The sequence below is a fragment of the Podarcis liolepis genome (assembly GCF_965112155.1).
Source record: "Podarcis liolepis genome assembly, chromosome: 2".
Taxonomy (NCBI): Eukaryota; Metazoa; Chordata; class Lepidosauria; order Squamata; family Lacertidae; genus Podarcis; species Podarcis liolepis.
In genome coordinates this window covers 31,886,820-31,904,959 of record NC_139555.1, presented here as the reverse complement: position 1 = coordinate 31,904,959, position 18,140 = coordinate 31,886,820, and the positions used below count along the sequence as shown (strand labels likewise).

The 18,140-nt window shown below is 44.0% G+C and overlaps 1 protein-coding gene across 2 annotated transcripts in view; it reads right to left on the bottom strand.

Moving 5' to 3' along the window:
- Positions 1 to 18,140, bottom strand: part of ASPSCR1 (ASPSCR1 tether for SLC2A4, UBX domain containing) — a 64,974-nt gene that overhangs the window by 27,267 nt on the left and 19,567 nt on the right. For both annotated transcript variants that reach the window (XM_083487030.1, XM_083487029.1), the window contains exons 5-8: positions 11,471 to 11,528; positions 10,345 to 10,418; positions 7,915 to 8,317; positions 1,564 to 1,703 (exon numbers count right to left, since the gene is read on the bottom strand). In XM_083487030.1, the coding sequence (XP_083343156.1) occupies positions 1,564 to 1,703; positions 7,915 to 8,317; positions 10,345 to 10,418; positions 11,471 to 11,528 (675 nt within the window). The remainder of the gene's footprint in view (positions 1 to 1,563; positions 1,704 to 7,914; positions 8,318 to 10,344; positions 10,419 to 11,470; positions 11,529 to 18,140) is intronic.

The window sequence follows — 18,140 nt, the reverse complement described above, 5'->3', positions numbered from 1 at the left end:
CACATGCAGGCTTTGTTCCAATTTCTAAAATGGGGCAATCTGTTATCTTTGCGATGGTCAGTAAAGTTTACCTCGTCTTCAGATTTAGTTTTTTCCTTCCAAAATCCAAGTACAGTATCAGAGAGATCTAATGACAGCCTATGTTATAAATACATAACAGTATTGGGGAGTATATTAGTAATGTGACAACTACACATGCTCATGTTTATTCCAAATATTATTCAGGAGTGGCAAGGCAACTGTCAAGGGATGGGGAAATGCAGAATCCAAGTAGGTCACCCTAGAAGTTTGTGGAAGAACACAAAAATAAAGTTGGCACCGGGCTCATCCCTACTCTTGTTTATATTGTGTGATCCACAATTGGTGTAATCTCCTTTGTTCCTGTGTCTTGTGTAATCCCATTTTGTTGCCACAGCAGATGAAAATTTCAGTTTTAAACTGGAAAATATTGCCACAGTGTAAAAATGAGAGGAAATAGAATTCTGACATGGATTTGCTTTTTGGCTTAGCACCTGATGACTTGCATTGTGATCAAAGGGAACTAAATGGGACTGCCAATATATAAACAAAGAAATCATGAGCTTTGCTGTCCAGTCGTCTATCTTTTTTCCAGTGTTTATAACAGAGGCATATAGTAGATGACATAAAGTGTATCAAGAATTTCTAAACAACTCTGTGACCTAGACACACTGGCTGGAGGTACTGGAAAGCAATAAGGATTACGAAACTGAAACATTAACTAGGAAAATAGCAGCCTAGATAAACCTTCAGCCTTGCAGGAGACAACTGTATTTGTCAGCTCCTTAGAACAGAGGTGTGTGCCTGGAATAACTACTACAACCTGATCTCAACACTCACTAAGAAATTAATGTTTTGCCCTTTCTATTAGAAGACACCTTTCCCATGCCTGTAATTTGAGGAAAAAAACAAAAAAAACCACCTTCCCTAATGAAATAGTTTCATCATCATATTACAGCTTCACACTAACTTGGGAGTACACCCACTAAATTCGGAATACTGTAATTCTTCTAAGCATCATGCTGAGTGGTGTCTGATTTTATGCTAATTTCCTCAGCTCTTAGGGAAATATATTAAAACACCATCCAGGACAGGTGAACGTACTTGATTATGTGGGAAACTATGAGAAAGATTCAAAATCTCAAAGAATGTGGGCGACATTATAGCAGCATATAATTATCCCAAATATTAGGCCAATGCAGACCCATACTGTGATATGCTTTGTGTCAGCAAGATTGTGAAACAGCCTATAGGTGGAATTAGCTGTGTTAGTCCATTGCAGGAAAAATAGGAAAGACACTTGTGGCCACTTAAAGATTAGCAAATGTATTATGCCATAGGCTTTTATGAGCTATAGTCCACCTGAAGTATAATCCTAAATTATAGGAATATACACACACATATGGTGGAGAGAACTATAAATTGTAAGGTCAGAAGGAAGTGAAATGTAGAAAATACAGATGGTGAAAATTCTGTTATTGTCAGTGGCCATCCACAACATACTACAGATGGAGTGACTGCATCACTAATGAAAAAGAAACTTACCTCTCATTCTGGAGCTGAGACAAACGTTTCCTCACATCATCTACAGTCACCTCAAAGAACTCATCTGGAAGTTCTTGTGAGCCAAAATCCAGTGGCTTCTGTAGATCTGGATGGCACAAAATTGGCTCTCGCTCCAGATGCTGTAAAGAATATAGGAACTGAAGTTCAGATGACTGGATCCAATAAGGCATGGAATCAGCTGAACATATTTGCATATGTACAATTGTGCTTTTTGGGGGTGTCCAGAAAATCCTGCCCAAAAGCATTTGTTCGTTTAACTACAAAAAGGCTTCAGAATTACGGTAACTTTCAGCTTAATCATTCCCCGTGTGAATCTCTTTCCTGGTCTTAAAATAGAAATGGGGAAGGATTTTATCTGCTCTGCAATGTGAGGTTAGCTCCCCTGGTTCATACCCCATAAACAAGTACTCCTGTACCTGTAGATGTGCAAACCTTTCTGAAACACAGTTCACTCATTCCACTTACAAGATGGTCTAAAGTCTGCTTTCCTTCCCTCCTTCCCACTGTGAAGCCGCTAAGAACAGCTTCAAAGAACAGCACCGGGTAAAGGTGCTTTTAAAATGCTGCGGTAAGTGGTTGCACACAAAGGAACAAACAAAGGGACATTGTATGGAAAAAAATATGGAAGCCTCCATGTGCTGTTGGGGTAACTATCTTTTTTACTGTACAAGGTCCCTTTGTGCCTACACAATTACACAGGAAGCAGTGGGCAAAAAGCCTCTTTCTGCAGCATTTTAAAGCATTTTTACCCAGGGCAGCAGAGCAGCTGTGCTTTGAACTAAAGCTGCTAGGAGCCATAAGAAAGAAAGAAAGAAAGAAAGAAAGAAAGAAAGAAAGAAAGAAAGGAAGGAAGGAAGATCTCATAAATAGTACAGCCGAATCTATGTAATTTAAAAAAAAATTAAGAGTTATTTGATTTCATTTCCCCCAAATTATTATTTAAATGCAATCAGTTTTAAAAATCCGCACGACAATAGGACTGACATGTGAAAATGGGATTGGGCAAACCTTCTTAGTTGACACACAATAATATAAGCTTTAATAAGGGCACAAGGCACAGAACACAAGGAAGTGCACCACCTCAGAATTCTCGCTTGAATACAATGCCAAAATCTCCTCAAATGTGCACAGCTTGCACACTGAAAAGAAGGCTTCCAACTGAGCTTTCTCATGCAACAGGTTTGCACAATCAAGCAGGTTCTGCTGTTGATTGGGATGGTTTACAAGCAAGTGATCCTCCTCTGTGAAAATCAGAGATGATACAAAATGTGCCCTTCTGAGCTTCAGAATTAGTCTGTTAAGTAGCAATCTCTGCATGCTTTATAGCCTGAAAGCTGCTGCCACTCCTCCTTGTCCACATCAGGTATGTTGCCCATGGAGAACTGATTCAGTCAAGATTGCTATAGAAAGCCTCCATCAGTTTTGGGGAGACTGAAGGAACTCGGAAATAGTTATGCAGAAGTGACAAGCATGAACAAGAGACAGATTTCACTGAACCCAGCACTGGTGGCTTATAGCAGATTATATAGAGCAGAAGCATCAAGGCTATGCAACTACCGAACAGTGAGCTTGACATTGATACCACGCTATATGTTCGACTGGAAGCAGAAAGACTTGGGGCTTGTGGGAGCTGGTTATCAGCTGCACCCCACACACTGGAATAACCTGCATCTGCAAGTACCAATCTACATCAGAATTCCTACAGATTAGAGATTTAAACAGGCAACTTTGTGAAGGATGGGGGGGAAGAGGCTTTGTTGCCACTGCTGATATAGTCTCCCTTTTCAGTTTCCCCTCCATGCATGCATAAGATTCCATTTAGTTGGCAAACAGTCCTGCTAGTTCTGACAGAAAAGAGAAGGTGCTGCACTGCAGAGCTACTGGCTGACACTCTGTAAATCCAGAGCTAAAAAATGATGGCACCACTTGGTCTGTATTGTTAATAGGCTGCTTTGAAGACCAGCATCCTTGACCATCAATGATCTGCTTAGCCTGGCCCCAGACTCCGTGAACTTGGGACGTTCCTATTTATAATCGCCCATACCCCCCACGCTTAATGTCTCTAGCACATCCCTGTCTGTGCCCTCTTTCCCACCCACACATCCCTGGCCATCTACTGTCCTATCTTATTCTCACTTCTCTGCAGCATCACCACCACCCCTCCCACCCCGAACAAGCCCTCTGGGAATAGAAGGAGTCTCTCTCAATTGTCAGTAGAGACAACACAAATTACAAGGCAAGATTTTCTCTATTTGTGGGCACCAGAGGGTAATTTGGGAAGTTAAAAGAGTGAGGTTGCGTGGGTGGGACCCTCAGCTACTTTTAGAAAGTTGAAGAGAGTTGGGTCTAACTAGAGGGTGAAGGAGCCTGATTGTAGCTTTCTCTGGGCAGAAAGCACAAGAAGTACCCGTGAGCTGCCAATCTGTCCTCTTTCAAAGACTACTGTCGCCTTACGCTGGCTGTTTAGGGACTGGCAGAAGAAGCAGAATGGGATAAGCAACCGCCTTGTACTGACAGTCTGGGACAGCCGCTAGAAGCAATTTACTATAGAGTGATGTAAAAGGGTCCTTTGACACCCCACCTAAAACCTACGGTCCTATTTCCACACCTCTAACCTCTACACTGGAAAGATCCAATCAAAAACTGGTGTGTGTTTGTGTGTGTGGCAAAGACAGCTACTACTCTTAGCGAAGTCTGGAGGAAAAATTCTCTAACATCTACACTGGAAAGATCCAATCAAAAACTGGTGTGTGTTTGTGTGTGTGGCAAAGACAGCTACTACTCTTAGCAAAGTCTGGAGGAAAAATTAACTCCCACACCACAGATTGCCTATGTGAAGAAGAGAGCCCAGAATCAAGAGCCAGCTAGCATACTGGCGGAAATTCCTGGCTTAATCCGAGAGCACCAAACTACTGCACCGATTACAAGATCACACAAGGTACAGCAGCCTCTCTCAACCTTAGGTCTCCAGAAGTTGTCGGACTACAACTCCTGTCATCCCTAACTACTGGTCCTGCTAGCTAGGAATGTTGGGAGTTTTAGTCCAACAGCATCTGGGTACCCAAGGCAGGCTTAAAGTCAAGGTTCATTTGGGATAATATAATGGGACATTTCACGTGTCACATCCCTCTTACCACAGTTCTTCTTCCATCCTTTAATGCCCATTTAAAGCTGTGCTTTTATGCTCTACTTCAAGATGGAAGAACTCTTTAAGCCTGGCACACTAACTTCTCCATCACTCCAATATCATTCTCCCATGACAGCACGAAACAAAGTCTGATGATTCCCTAGGAGACACATTTTTGCTCTTTCCCTGGCCTTGCCAGCTCTCGGCAGAACAGAACAACTGGGGGGGGGGGGCGGCGTGTAGGGAGAGCACTGGGGGCTGGTGGGTCAGATTAGGTCTGCAGGCCAGAGGTTCTCTATGCCTGCTTTAAGATCTTCAGGTTTTTCCCACCAACTCAATACAACTTGCTTGGTATAAAATTCTTCCATAATCTGAACTGTCAACATTTGTCTCTTCTCTCAGCAGCACTGACTGCTCAATAACTGAAGCAAATCCCAGAAGGGCTCTGTCTAGAAACAAGTAATTGACTTGAGGACAGAAACAATGCAACACATTCCTCTCTACAGACTATTAAACAAACCCAGGACATTGGCAACTTCCAGTGTGGCTAGGGAGGGCTGCCAAAAATGGAGACAAAGGGAACAGGACTTTTTGAATACCAAGCCCTTCCAGTAGATCTTCAATATGATGTAATTTACCGCGTCAACTTTCAGCTTTGGGTGTACAGTTGCAACAGAGGGGCTGATGGGCAGCACCTCAACTCTCAACACCATCATCAGCCAATGCCTGGAGGGGCTCCATGGTCTGATCATAGCCTTCAGAGAAGGATGTCAAGAACTAGCTATGATGCCCGCATGCAGGTTGCATGACAAGAGTTCTTCAGTGGTCATTTTGTCTGAGATGATTCTTCAATTCTGGAAACCGCTGCAAAAAGCACTTAAGGGAGTAATAAATGTGAAACTACTAGCCCTCGTTCACTCTCTTCAGTACACATTTCCAAACCAAAACTCTCAAGAGATCCTTTGCCAACAGTATAACAGGCCATCCATTAGCTCAGTGCTTTGGCCTTGTCACTCAAACCTACCCTTTATACTCCTACATATTACTGCGGTCCACAGTCAAAAGGGTGGCAGGGATTGCTGTGACGTTAAAGCAAGGTGGTGGGGCAAAACCAGCTCCTCTCCCACACTGCAGAAGTCTCTGATCTCTAGGGGAATTTGGAGCTAAGCTACCTTCTAATAATTAATGTTTTGACATCAAAGTATGGCTGGTCTGTAAACCATCCCCAGCCCAGAAGTGGAGGGACGCCGGCACAGATTTTATCCAGCCTCTTCCATCAAATCCAAAAAACCACACACAGGCACAACATTAATGGGAAGATTCTTTTGCTAAAATGGACCTTTGATGTTTAAAAATAATTTGTTTTGTTTTGGGTTTTTTTTTCTTCTTCCCCCTCTGGACTGAAAAGGGACAAAAAGCAGATGCCATGCGGCCAGCCCCATTCTGGAGCTGCTGATGAGAGCAAGGCAAGGGAATGGAAGGAATGGAGGAGGGAGTGCAACGTAATCAATCAGCGGCAGAGGCACCCGAGATCAAAGGGCCTGAAAGCAGCCGTCAGAGTCGCACGCTGTTTAGCAGGAGGGAGGGAAGCCTCCAACAGAACCTGCAGCTGCTCCCGAGACACCGCTCCATCGGCCCTGCTTTCCAACCTTTTTGGCATGTTGATCCACAAGACCAATTTACTTGGTATGCATGGTGACCCACAGATTTGTTGTCACATGAATATAAGGACCTCAGGTCTTTGGCAGCCATCCATTTCGTGCATTTTTAATGGCAGGTTTGCCTAACACGTAATCGTTACTCGAGCTGTCTGGGCAAAAAATTAGCTTCACATCCCTATTAATGTTGAATCTGTTCAAATATTACTTGCTTACAAAGTTGTTCTTATTTTGCTTATGGGAATATAAGGACACCAAGCATCTGATTGCAGAATGTTGCTTTGTAAACTAATAATTTCCTCTAAAACGTACCGTTATACGAGTTTGTTGAACAGGAGGTTTCCTTAGCTACAGGCAAAACCATGTAAGAAGAGTTAAGGCTGGCCTCAATCCAAGTATCAGAACTGAACAAAACTAGCCAACCCTTCAGCTGCATCCCCAAGAATTAAATCATGGTCCTTTTCTAGTCTTGGATGCCAACAAGGTAGGGCAGCATTCAGTGACACACTCAAGAACCAGAGGTCACAAAGGACCACACAGTTATGAGTGCTCATAGGTATGTATCACCTTGCCAGGGAAACGTTTGCTCTCTGTATCAGAAGCTACACAGGGGAAAAGACCGAGGGCAAATTATATCCTGAACACATCAGAAAGTTATGCTTAGATTGGGGCAGGGGGAAGGATTGGTTCAATTTCCCTAAAATTTCACTGCTGTTTCACTTACTGTTCCTAATCATTTTCTTTACTCATCTCTCTTGGCTAGCTCAGTCAAAAGGGTCACAAGAGACCAAAACTTCAGGAATTCCACAACAGGAAGGTTTCAGAAGAGAAATGTAGCAAAGTCAATTAAACTATAGTAAACCAGAGGATAATAGCAGTCGCTGCAACACGACTCTCATTTCTGGAGGGCAACCCCAGTAAGATCTCAGGGTTACTTCCCCCTCCTGATGCATTTGGATGCTAGAAAAGCTGTGAAGCAGCAGAAGTCCTGCTGAGTTAAGGAAGTCAAAGAACCTCTCAACTATGGAATCCATTCAGAGAACAGGAGACAACACCAGAGGAAGCTTTAGTAAATCAAGATCCATTCCAGTTTCAGCAGAAGAGTGCAACTAGCTTCATAGTCTTCTGCCACTGGTTGTGAATGTACAGTTCAGTTTCTGTGCTTAATCCTTCAGTCTGCACAGCAAATCCCTAAGATCTGTGCTGCACTTTTGACTCAGCCCTGTCACTTTCACCTAACTTCACTGGTTCCTAACAACTTGGATTTCAAATGCACCAGATAAGGGCTAAAAATTCCCGCTTTCCCACCAACTTCTTCCACTTTGACTCTTAATACATCAGGTCAAGCAGGCCAAAGATCAAACTCTGCCCAAACTATGTGATGTTTGTCAACATCAGAGGTTGTAGGCCAGAGGTTTACTGTAGGATTACGGGAGTGGAACTCTAACACGCTTCCTCCATCTCTTCAAAAGCCAGTGCTAAAGGAGGACAAGCAAAGAGAAAATCCCGCCTCCCCAGAACACTGTAAGAAAGCCAAACCACTACCTCTTTTTGTTCCTTTAGCTTTTCTGGACTGTTTTTTAGCTTCTTTGGCTTGGAAGGCCCTCCAGGACTGGATAGAGATGTTGATAGGTTTGGCGATGGCATATCCAATACAGAAGAGCCACCACTCAGACGTTGGCCACCACCTACAAAAGGGACAAATGGGGAAGGCATCGAAGGAGAATGGCAGGTCCCTGAGCTGCTCTGAGATTCTGCACTCCTGTCCTGCTTATCGGTGCTATTGCTGGCAAACACAGCCTCATCGCTGCAGGTTGAAGTTGCTGGGGAGGCAGCTGTACGTGGCACAGCTTCGCTGGAAGGTGACCTTGCTGTCAGATCTTCAGAAGGATATTCACCACTTCCAGCTTCTGCGTGGCCAGAGGTGGTGGACTTCTTTTTGACCACCCTAGACATAAAGGGAAAGGTTAAAAAGTTGCAGATCGCAATCCAAGTTCACTGAGCCTCTTATAGGAAAAGAGACCAGCCCTACCCACTATCCCACCATTTTGAACAGTTGCATAATGGACAGAGAGGAAAACGAGTCAGAGCCTACGGCTAATAAAAGTGACCTGAACTAACAGAACACAAATCACAACATACAGATTTATTAATTAACAAGAGTATCCCTATCTTGCAGTCCAGAAAGTAGGTCAGGAGACAAAAGTATGTACACACATACACAGGAAAAATATCACTCCCCTACAGAAACTATGTAGTCAGCCCACTGCAGGAAAACTAGAATCAATCTTTTCCTTTAATGATGAAGTGGCTCGCAGAACGATAATGAGAAAGGAGCAACGCCACATGTCCCAGGCTAAGGGTGTGTGACTAAGGTAAATACTGGAAGACCTAATCAAGGGTTTGAGTGTCATGCCTGAAATTTTAATTTCAGATACAGTGGTGCCTCGCAAGACGAAATTAATTCGTTCCGCAAGTTTTTTCTTCTTGCGAGTTTTTCGTCTTGCGAAGCACGGTTTCCCATAGGAATGCATTGAAAATCAATTAATGCGTTCCTATGGAGACCGTCCGGCGACAGAGGGGAAGTGCCGCTCTGTCCCCTCTTTTGAAGCAAGGGGCTGCGGGGAGAAGATAGCTTCTCCCCACAGCCCCTTGCTTCAAAAGAGGTCCGGGGACAGCGGGAAGCGCTTCCCGCTGTCCCCGGACCTGGGGCTGCAGGGAGAAGATCGCTTCTCCACGCCGCCCCTTGCTTCAAAAGAGGTCCGGGGACAGCGGGAAGCGCTTCCCGCTGTCCCCGGACCTGGGGCTGCAGGGAGAAGATCGCTTCTTCCCCGCTGTCCCCAGACCTTTTTTGAAGCAAGGGGCTGCGGGGAGATCGCTTCTCCACGCCGCCCCTTGCTTCAAAAGAGGTCTGGGGACAGCGGGGAAGACCCGCTGTCCCCGGAGCTTGCGGGGCAAGCTTCGTTTTGCAAAGCAAGCCCATAGGGAAATTCATCTTGCGAGGCAACTCGAAAATGAAAAAACCTTTCGTTTTGCGAGTTTTTCGTCTCGCGAGGCGTTCGTCTTGCGGGGTACCACTGTACTAAGGTGTTGCATTCTCCAATACCTGAAGCTGCATGGAGGAGGCAGAAATGCCGTCGCCACCACCAACCCCCCAAATTAGTTATTTCAGGGTTCACAAATAGTCAGTGTTGTATGTCTTAAGAGCTAAAAGACAGCAAACTCAAAATGAACAACTTCAGATTCATGTTAAAAAGTACATCAGCAAGATGGGAAGACTAAGTTTTTCACTGCTGGCAAAAGGAAAAAAGCAAGAGAGCCAGGAAAAACTCACAGGGATATACAATATGGCCACTGGTGTTAAGAAAACCCTGCCCTACATCCTTATCAATCTCATCTCATGTGAAGCTAGTCTTCTCTTGCTTATCTCCATTTATAGGGAGGGGTGTATAAGACAGGGATTGGGAACCAGATGTTTTAGAGACCACATCTCCCACCATCCCTGACCACTGCCACTGCTGGCTGGGGCTGATGGGAATTGGAGCTCGACCACATCTGGAGGGCAACAGGTGACCAATTTCCTGGTGCAGGAGAACATATTCAGGAACCAGTGAAGGCAAACTTTTCCAGCCAGCTGGAATGCTGCAAAACATGGATATATGGTCTGCTAGAAGCAGCTAAAGGTTCTGCTCAGAGTTTCACAGTGCTTCCTCCTGAGTGAAGCAGACAAGCCATTATGAAGAAATTCCTCCCAGCAAAATTGGGGGGTAAGTGGCAGCAGCTGCAGCTACAGAGAGTATATCTAAGCAGCTGTTTCCTAAAAAGGAAAATCCAATCATTATCAAGTACCACAAATATTGGTCTATGGACATTTCCTTAAATGCATCCTTAAATGCAAAATAAATAAATAAATAAATAAATAAAGAGGGAAGCAAAGCGCACTAATAGGGAAGACAGTTTGTTCTTTCTCCCAACCTGATGATAGCATTGCCTCCTGTCAGACCAAGCGACTTCAGACTTGTCTTCTCCAAAGCAGTTTTCCCAGTTACCTGCAAAAGAGATGAAGGCAGACATGCTTCTCAGTTATGAAGAGGCTCAACGCTCAGAACTGACACCGAGGAATAATTTGAGGGCTACTTCACATACTCTGTCATACTTGTAAGCTGCTTTATGCTATTTTAAACGTGTTGAGCGTGGAGTCAGGGAAGCTTTGCAGGCATAAAAGGTCCCATGTCCAGTTCTTGGCATCTCCAATTGAAGAGGGATGGGGAACCCACGACCAGATGTTGCCCCAGCCAGCGTGGCCAATAGAGATGATGGGAGTGCAGCAACATCTGCAGGGCCACAAGTTTGCTACCCTTGAAAGAAAGGATTCTTGGGTCGTAAGATTCAGAAAGGCAGGTGTTGCTTGAGGCATTGGATGCCACTGCCAGTCGGAGTAGACAAATCTGGGTTGAATGAACTACTGTTCTGGCTTGGTATTAAACAACTTCCCAAATTCATGTTCAAGGGGGCAACTTCTCATCCAGAAGGAAGCTCAGAAAAAATAAACTGCCTCCGCCACCCACCCTGCAAGGGCAAACAACCACCCTGTGCCCTTGCAAGATGGCAGAATCAATGTCAACCCCCTCTTAGTCTCAGCATACGGGTGATCTATGCAGACCCAGGGGAAGGATATTGTTTATTTATTTGGGGGAGGGGGAGCCTCCAGAATGCTGACATATAAAGTATTAAACAAAAACAAAAATGCTGCAGAGATCAAAACATGGAAAAAGCAAATATTTATTAAAATCAAACCACTGTTGTGACTCTTGAGCTTTAAAAGAACTTAAAAAAACACACAGACAGGTCATTGAGAATGTTTTACGGGCTCAGAGGCTTGTGCCGAGCGACCCGTGATTATGTTCCAGCAGAGGGTTTTTTTTTTCTCCCCCACACAAACACGTCAAGCTTTGAAGAGACCAAAGCTCTTCCATTTCCCTTCTTCAGCAAGCCCAGAGATGGAACACATTTTCCAGGCTGGAAAGCTGTGCAGGGTATATTTTGTTATTTTCAGTGGCAGATGAAGGGGGATGGCTGAGAAGAGGGTTTGTTGACTTACCTCATCTCGCATGTAAATACAGACGGGGGAGGTCTCACAGGGCTGCTCCACGTATACCCTGCAAGGGAAAGGGAAAGCAGGCATGCCCTATTAAGATAATTCTATGCTGGCTTCAAGCCCATTGGAAAAGCAACCTGTCTGACCCAAATCCAAAATATATATCTATATCTTGTGATATTTTCCAAGTCTGTCCCAATCCAAATATCCTATGGATGTGGATATTCCAAGCCCAGTCTACATCTATCAGTATTAACGCTCAATTTGCAAACCACTATTTTCTCTCAAGTTTTTCTTTGGGGGGGGGGGAGGTTTGCTTCAGAAAAGAGTCATACTGAAACCAACTGTATTACACAGCATCAGGGAATGAATCTTAAAGCACAGCATACAACCTGACTCAGCTTGCAAAAGAGTCCAATTCAGGTTGGTCTTCAAGTGTTGGGTCCTAAAGGTAAAGGACCCTTGACCATTAGGTCCAGTCTTGACTGACTCTGGGGTTGTGGCGCTCATCTCGCTTTATTGGCCGAGCGAGCCAGTGTACAGCTTCCGGGTCATGTGGCCAGCATGACTAAGCCGCTTCTGGCGAACCAGAGCAGCGCACGGAAACGCCGTTTACCTTCCTGCCGGAGCGGTACCTATTTATCTACTTGTACTTTGACGTGCTTTCGAACTGCTAGGTTGGCAGGAGAAGGGACCGAGCAACAGGAGCTCACCCCATCGCAGGAATTCGAACCGCCGACCTTCTAATCAGCAAGTGCTAGGCTCTGTGGTTTAACCCACAGCACCACCCTCTTCCTAATCTGGCCCAAAAGACAGTTTCCCTCGGGCCACACACCTGACATCAGGTGCTGGACAGGCAAAGACCTGGAGGAACATTGGGAGCCTTAATGTGCACTGCCTATTGTTCCTTGAGAATTGGGACTTGTATTCAGTGCCTTTTAAATTTGGTGCTCAATGCAAGTCCCACTGGGATTCGCTCAACTCAAGTTGAGCTGACCCCTACTGAAAGCGGAGCTTGCAGCTGACTGGCGGTGTCTGCAAACCCTGCCTTCGGCGGGGATCTTCCTTTGCAGCCCCACTTGAGTTCAAGCCAGAAAGAAAGAAAGAAAGAAAGAAAGAAAGAAAGAAAGAAAGAAAAGAGTGGCTCTGCACACAAGAGAGCCAGTGTGGTGTAGTGGTTAAGAGCGGTAGACTCGTAATCTGGTGAACCAGGTTCGCATCTCCGCTCCTCCACATGCAGCTGCTGGGTGACCTTGGGCTAGTCACACTTCTCTCAGCTTCACTCACCTCACAGAGTGTTTGTGAGGGAGGAAGGGAAAGGAGAATGTTAGCCACTTTGAGACTCCTTAGGGTAGTGATAAAGCGGGATATCAAATCCAAACTCCTCCAAATTCAAAATAAGGAGGGTGCCTTTTATCATACGTGGTGGGAATGTAGTATTATAAAAAAAAAATTGGGAGATGATACATAACGAACTGAAAAATTGATGTTTGTTAAAAAACCAGAAGCATTTTTATTAGGTATTTCTGATCAAGGACTGCCAAAAGAGAAATGGAAAATATTCATGTACGCGACAACAGCGGCAAGAATCCTAACAGCACAAAATTGGAAGACTGGAGAAATACCTTCGAAAGCACAATGGCAGGAAAAATTGATGAACTACATGGAATTAGCAAAGCTAACGGATAAGCTACATGAAAAAGACAATAGTGATTTAGAAAAAGAATGGGAACCTTTCATAAACTATCTGAAGAAACAACTGAAAGAAATGGACTCGGTGGCAGGATTTGAATAAAGATTCACAACTTTACTTAACAAAATGCATGAGGAATAACACTGTAATAACATTTTGACAGATAAGGAATAGCAGATTGTATCATTTAATGTAACAAGCCAGAGGGCGAAGCTGAAGGAAGTCAATGGGAAGCGGGGGGGAAATGTAGAATGTATGTTTGGAAATGATTTTGATACTTGTTGTTAGAAAAGAAAACTAATAAAAATTAGATACAAAAGAAAGAAAGAAAGAAAGCTTGTAAGGCTGAGCTTCAGGGGTCAGCTGTGTGCCTACACACAAGTCTCCTCTGGATAACTTCCCTCAGTTTTTGCAAAGAGGGAGGAGCTAGTTGAAACCACTCTATGGCTGCCACGGTGCAGTTTACGTTTCCCTTAGGAAATGAAAGGGCCAAAGAAAGAAATGTACAAAAATGGGTGAGGCAGGAGGAGGAGGATGGAAAGGAAAGAGAAAGACGGAAGGAGACATCAAGGACGGAGAATGGAGGAAGGACATTGCAGCAGGCCCTACGGTAGTGTTGGAGAATGTTACGCTGATGTCTGGGTGCATTTTAGTGAATCTGGTGGTTTCATAATCTCTGGGTTTTTTATTGTTCAAACAGGGGCGTATGGCTGTGGCTATGGGTACAGTGGTACCTCTAGTTGCGGACACAATCCGTTCCGGGGTGCCGTTCGCACCCTGAAAAGTCCGCAACTAGAGCGGTGCTTCTGCGACTCAGCAGTAACATCTAGACCAAAGGAGCATTTCAGCCCTGTTCTTGAGTTTGTTTAAAATAATTTAAGATTTATGATTTCTCTATCTCCTTCTGAGGAAACTGAATAGTTCAGTGAAATGAGGTTTGTAGCCGGCATCCCATTAAGGCTTTGTTCAATTCTAGGTTTTTCTAATTTTTTCCTTAAACTTTTTGATTTATGTTATTTAGTTTAATTCCATAAGATAATATTTCTAGTAGATTACTTCTCGTTTCAGGGATTTTAATGGTATTTTATTTGTTTTGTGTAATTTCTCGGTTCCGTGACTGTCATTTTTCGATTGTTATCTGAATATATTAGAAGCTGATAAAGCTTTTCTCCATGATATTAAGGGGAGGGCCTTTGTGGTGGTAGTACCCTGAATATTAAATTCTCTCCTCATTGAGGCTTGCCTGGTGGTACCTATATTAAAGTCCTTTCAGCATAAATTGAACACCTTTTTATTCTCCCAGGCATTTTAGAAGTTCATTTTTTTGACATTGGACCAGATTACTTCTGATTAGGTTTTAAATGATATTTTGATGTTTGTTCTGTTTCTTAGGCAGGAAACTATTTTCTTTAATATTTTAATTAATATGTAAGTGTTTATTGTCTTAACTCTGTGTGAACCACCAGAAGACATAGTTGACTGAGTGGCTAATAAATGTTCTAAATAAATATTATTAAAATATTCATTTGTTGATTTCTGTGTGCGGTAGCAACTGACATTGAAAGGAAGGCCGTGTGTGTATGTGTGTGTTTTCTAGTTGGTTAGCAACCCTACTGTAGAAAAAAGGTGTAGAGCTAAAGGCTAAGGCAAATTAGTAAGCCTAAAGGTACTCCCAGCATTTGTGAATATGCTTTGCACCCCTGCCTACTGGATACTTGCCTGTGGAAGAAGGCTATTGCTGCTAACAAATTTATACAGAAGGAATAGAGAAAAGTATATCCAAAACCCAGCAAGAAGACTTCATTCCGAACTCCAACTCAATTCCTGTTTAGGACTGAATCAGGCCTAGGGAAGATGGAATGTTGCTCTTTCCTGAAGCAGAATCTGTCGTGCCCAAGTTCAGTTTAGAATTATGAGATTTCAGGCACCAAACAAAAATACTTGGTCGAGGCAGTAAAATAAGAGTGCCTCAAAGGCATTCTATGTTACATTCACCAGCACCACAAAATGAATGGTTAGCACTGAAAGGCTGAAAGGAAAGGACCAACAAGATTTAAGCCTAGTGGGACTGGATTTTAAGAAGGTTTTCTTTTTGGAAGGGTGGGCAGGAATTAGTAGAATAGCACACCTTCTTAGATTCACACCTCCTACATAAAGTCATGTGGCAAATGTCCTACATAATAACCCGTAGTTCATTCTCCAAGAAGACAGCAACTGCCAACAAGACACATAATGGACCATACTGTAGACTCCCATTAGTATCCAACAAAAAATGGGTTTTATAAGGAAGTTCCCAATCTTTGTAGAGATGTCTCTTCAAACTCTCTCACCGCCTTCCACCTCCGTTCAACTACATGGTTAAAGCAAAATAATTCTACCCACAATTTTTTCCAGCAGTTGGGGAAGAATAGTTTGCAGCAGCCCAGTTCACTCAAATGGAGAAAACCATTTCCTGTTTGACCAGTAAGCATTTGGTGAAACAGAAAAAGCGTCATGCCAACATTAAGGGTTGAGTGGTACCTAACCAATATTTCCAATACAGAACGTGTTTCATGTTGGCAGATGTGAAGCTATGCTCCTGCAAAAGGAGAAGAATGACACATGCCTAAACTACAGGCTTTGGAAACTGGAACTTACTCAGGACAGTTCTACAATAACAGTTCTTAACAGTAAATGTCAAGGTCAAGCTCAAAAGAGCACCCTGCCAATGACAAACCTGTGAGCACAGAAGAGGAGCTGCAGGATTCCTAAAAAGCCTTCTCTCTGAGCATGACATTTGTGTAATAATCAATTTCATTCTATAGAAGCAGTGCAAATCAGAAAGGTGAGCTAAGGATAAGGTCACACAGCAGAATTTTCTTCAGGATGCTTTAAATAACCTGCTGCTAATGGAACCCTTGGAGTTGCTTGTGTCACTGCTAACTATTCCAATGTTTAGCCATCGTTGAGGATTTCTGGCAAGAAACATCCCACAGCAGATTTGTCTCCTACGTAATTTCTTGCTTTCAAAGCAGGAGTTCTATCTAACAGGTTTCCAACACTCTTTGGATTGATGTTCCATACTCTGTTTCCCTGAACCGTACCTTGCAAAGAAAGCATTCTAAACTAAGGTCCTTCCTTTTCAAGTTGCCTTACTCCACTTTCCCGTTATTTTCTTCTTACGCTAATAACTTCCACGTGATATGTTCAGAATACCAAAGACATGGTGGGTACTTCCTCAAACCCAAAATAAAAAGCTACAAGAGCAGTATGGCGTACAGGTGACAGTTCTCTGCAAAAGTCAGGTCTGAAGCTGGGATTCAGTTAACTGGCACTGCTAGCGGAAGCCTATACAAGGACCTTCATTAGAACTACAAGGCTTTTCCCTCTCCCCTCGCACCCCACACCTTCCCAATTTGCTTGGGGGGGGGAGGCAGGAGAACCCCCAGAGGAGCCCCGAGGGAGGGGGAGGAGAGGGGAGATTATTCCATTGGACAAGCAGAAATGCATGTCCTGATGGAACATTTGTAACAGCATGTTGCTGAATTCCTCCCGACATGTTTAACATGCAAGGCTACACAAGAATGCAGGGATCTGATAGATAAGCTAAAAGGGCCGCCCCTCTAAATCTGGATAGCCCGGGCATTAATATCCCAAGACTGTGTCTCCCTGATCAAGCCTCTGCAAAAGATGACACAAACGTAGCCCCAAGAGATGAGATTGTATGCAATAGTTGGGAGCCAGCAGGCCCCTCCTCCAGCTGCTGCTAATCCATTACGTGCATTCTCTGAGGCAAGCAGACACATCAAACAGGCTGCCATTTCTTTGATGTGCTGTTCTTCAGAAGGGGAACAGCAGGCAGATTAGATTCCCTCATGTAGGGATCTGACAGGGCCTGTAAACATCTTGTGTAAGGACTAGAGCATGCCGAAGGAGGAGGAGGAGGAGGTGGAGCAGTTCACAATAGCTTCCAGACCTTCTTCAGACCTAATTAGCAGAAATGGACACAAGGGACCTGGGGGGAAATTCCAGTGGGTTTACCATACTTATCCCCCTTGTGCTCCAAGAAGAGTTTCAGAACTCCAAGAAAACTCTCCAAATGGGGCTGCCAAAGGAGGATGCAGAAGGGTCAAGCAGCTAGACAAACAGCTGTGGCTACCAGCATCCATGCTAAAACAGCTACTGAGCCAGATGGCTTACAAAACTCAGAAGCACCCCAACTTACACAACAACCAAATGCAGCCAGGAAGATCACCAGCTCAGTTCACTACTCCGCCAGATCACGTATGGCTTTTTAGTGTTCCTAATTTTTTTAAAGCAGAATACCATCCAAATGGCTGCCTTCCCATCCCGGAGGGCAGAATATCCCAGCTGTCTGTCATGGACTGAAATTAATAATAATTAGAACTTCTGTTAGTGCTTCTCATCTTCAAAAGAGATGCTTCATCAGCACTGTCATACCTTAAACCAGTGTTTCCCAACCTTGGGTCTCCAGCTGTTTTTGGACTACAAATCCCATCATCCCTAGCTAGCAAGACCAGTGGTCAGGGATGATGGGAACTGTTGTCTGAAAACAGCTGGAGACCCAAGGTTGGGAAACACTGCCTTAAACCACAATAAGCCAAATGTCTGCGAAAGAGAAAGAAAAATGCCAGCTGATAAACCAAGCAAAGATACTGCAGAGACCAAGAAGCCATGCTCAGGGGGTATGCACTCATCTCAGAAGCTGATAGTTTCATTGGGCAAACATATGAAGCTGCCAAAGACCAAGTCAGACCAGTGGCCTATCTAACTCACTCAGACTGGCAGCAGCTCTCCAAGGATCTCTGGATCATGGTACCCAAAATTTGTTAGTTTGTTTTAAATGGATACACTAGGGCACCGAGACACTTACTCATGTAAAGAGTCTGCCATGGCCCTGCCCCTAGGTAAGACCACAATTTTAGTTCTTAAGGTGAGTTTCACTGGTATTTCTTGTATTTCTTTTTAGAGAGAGAGTTC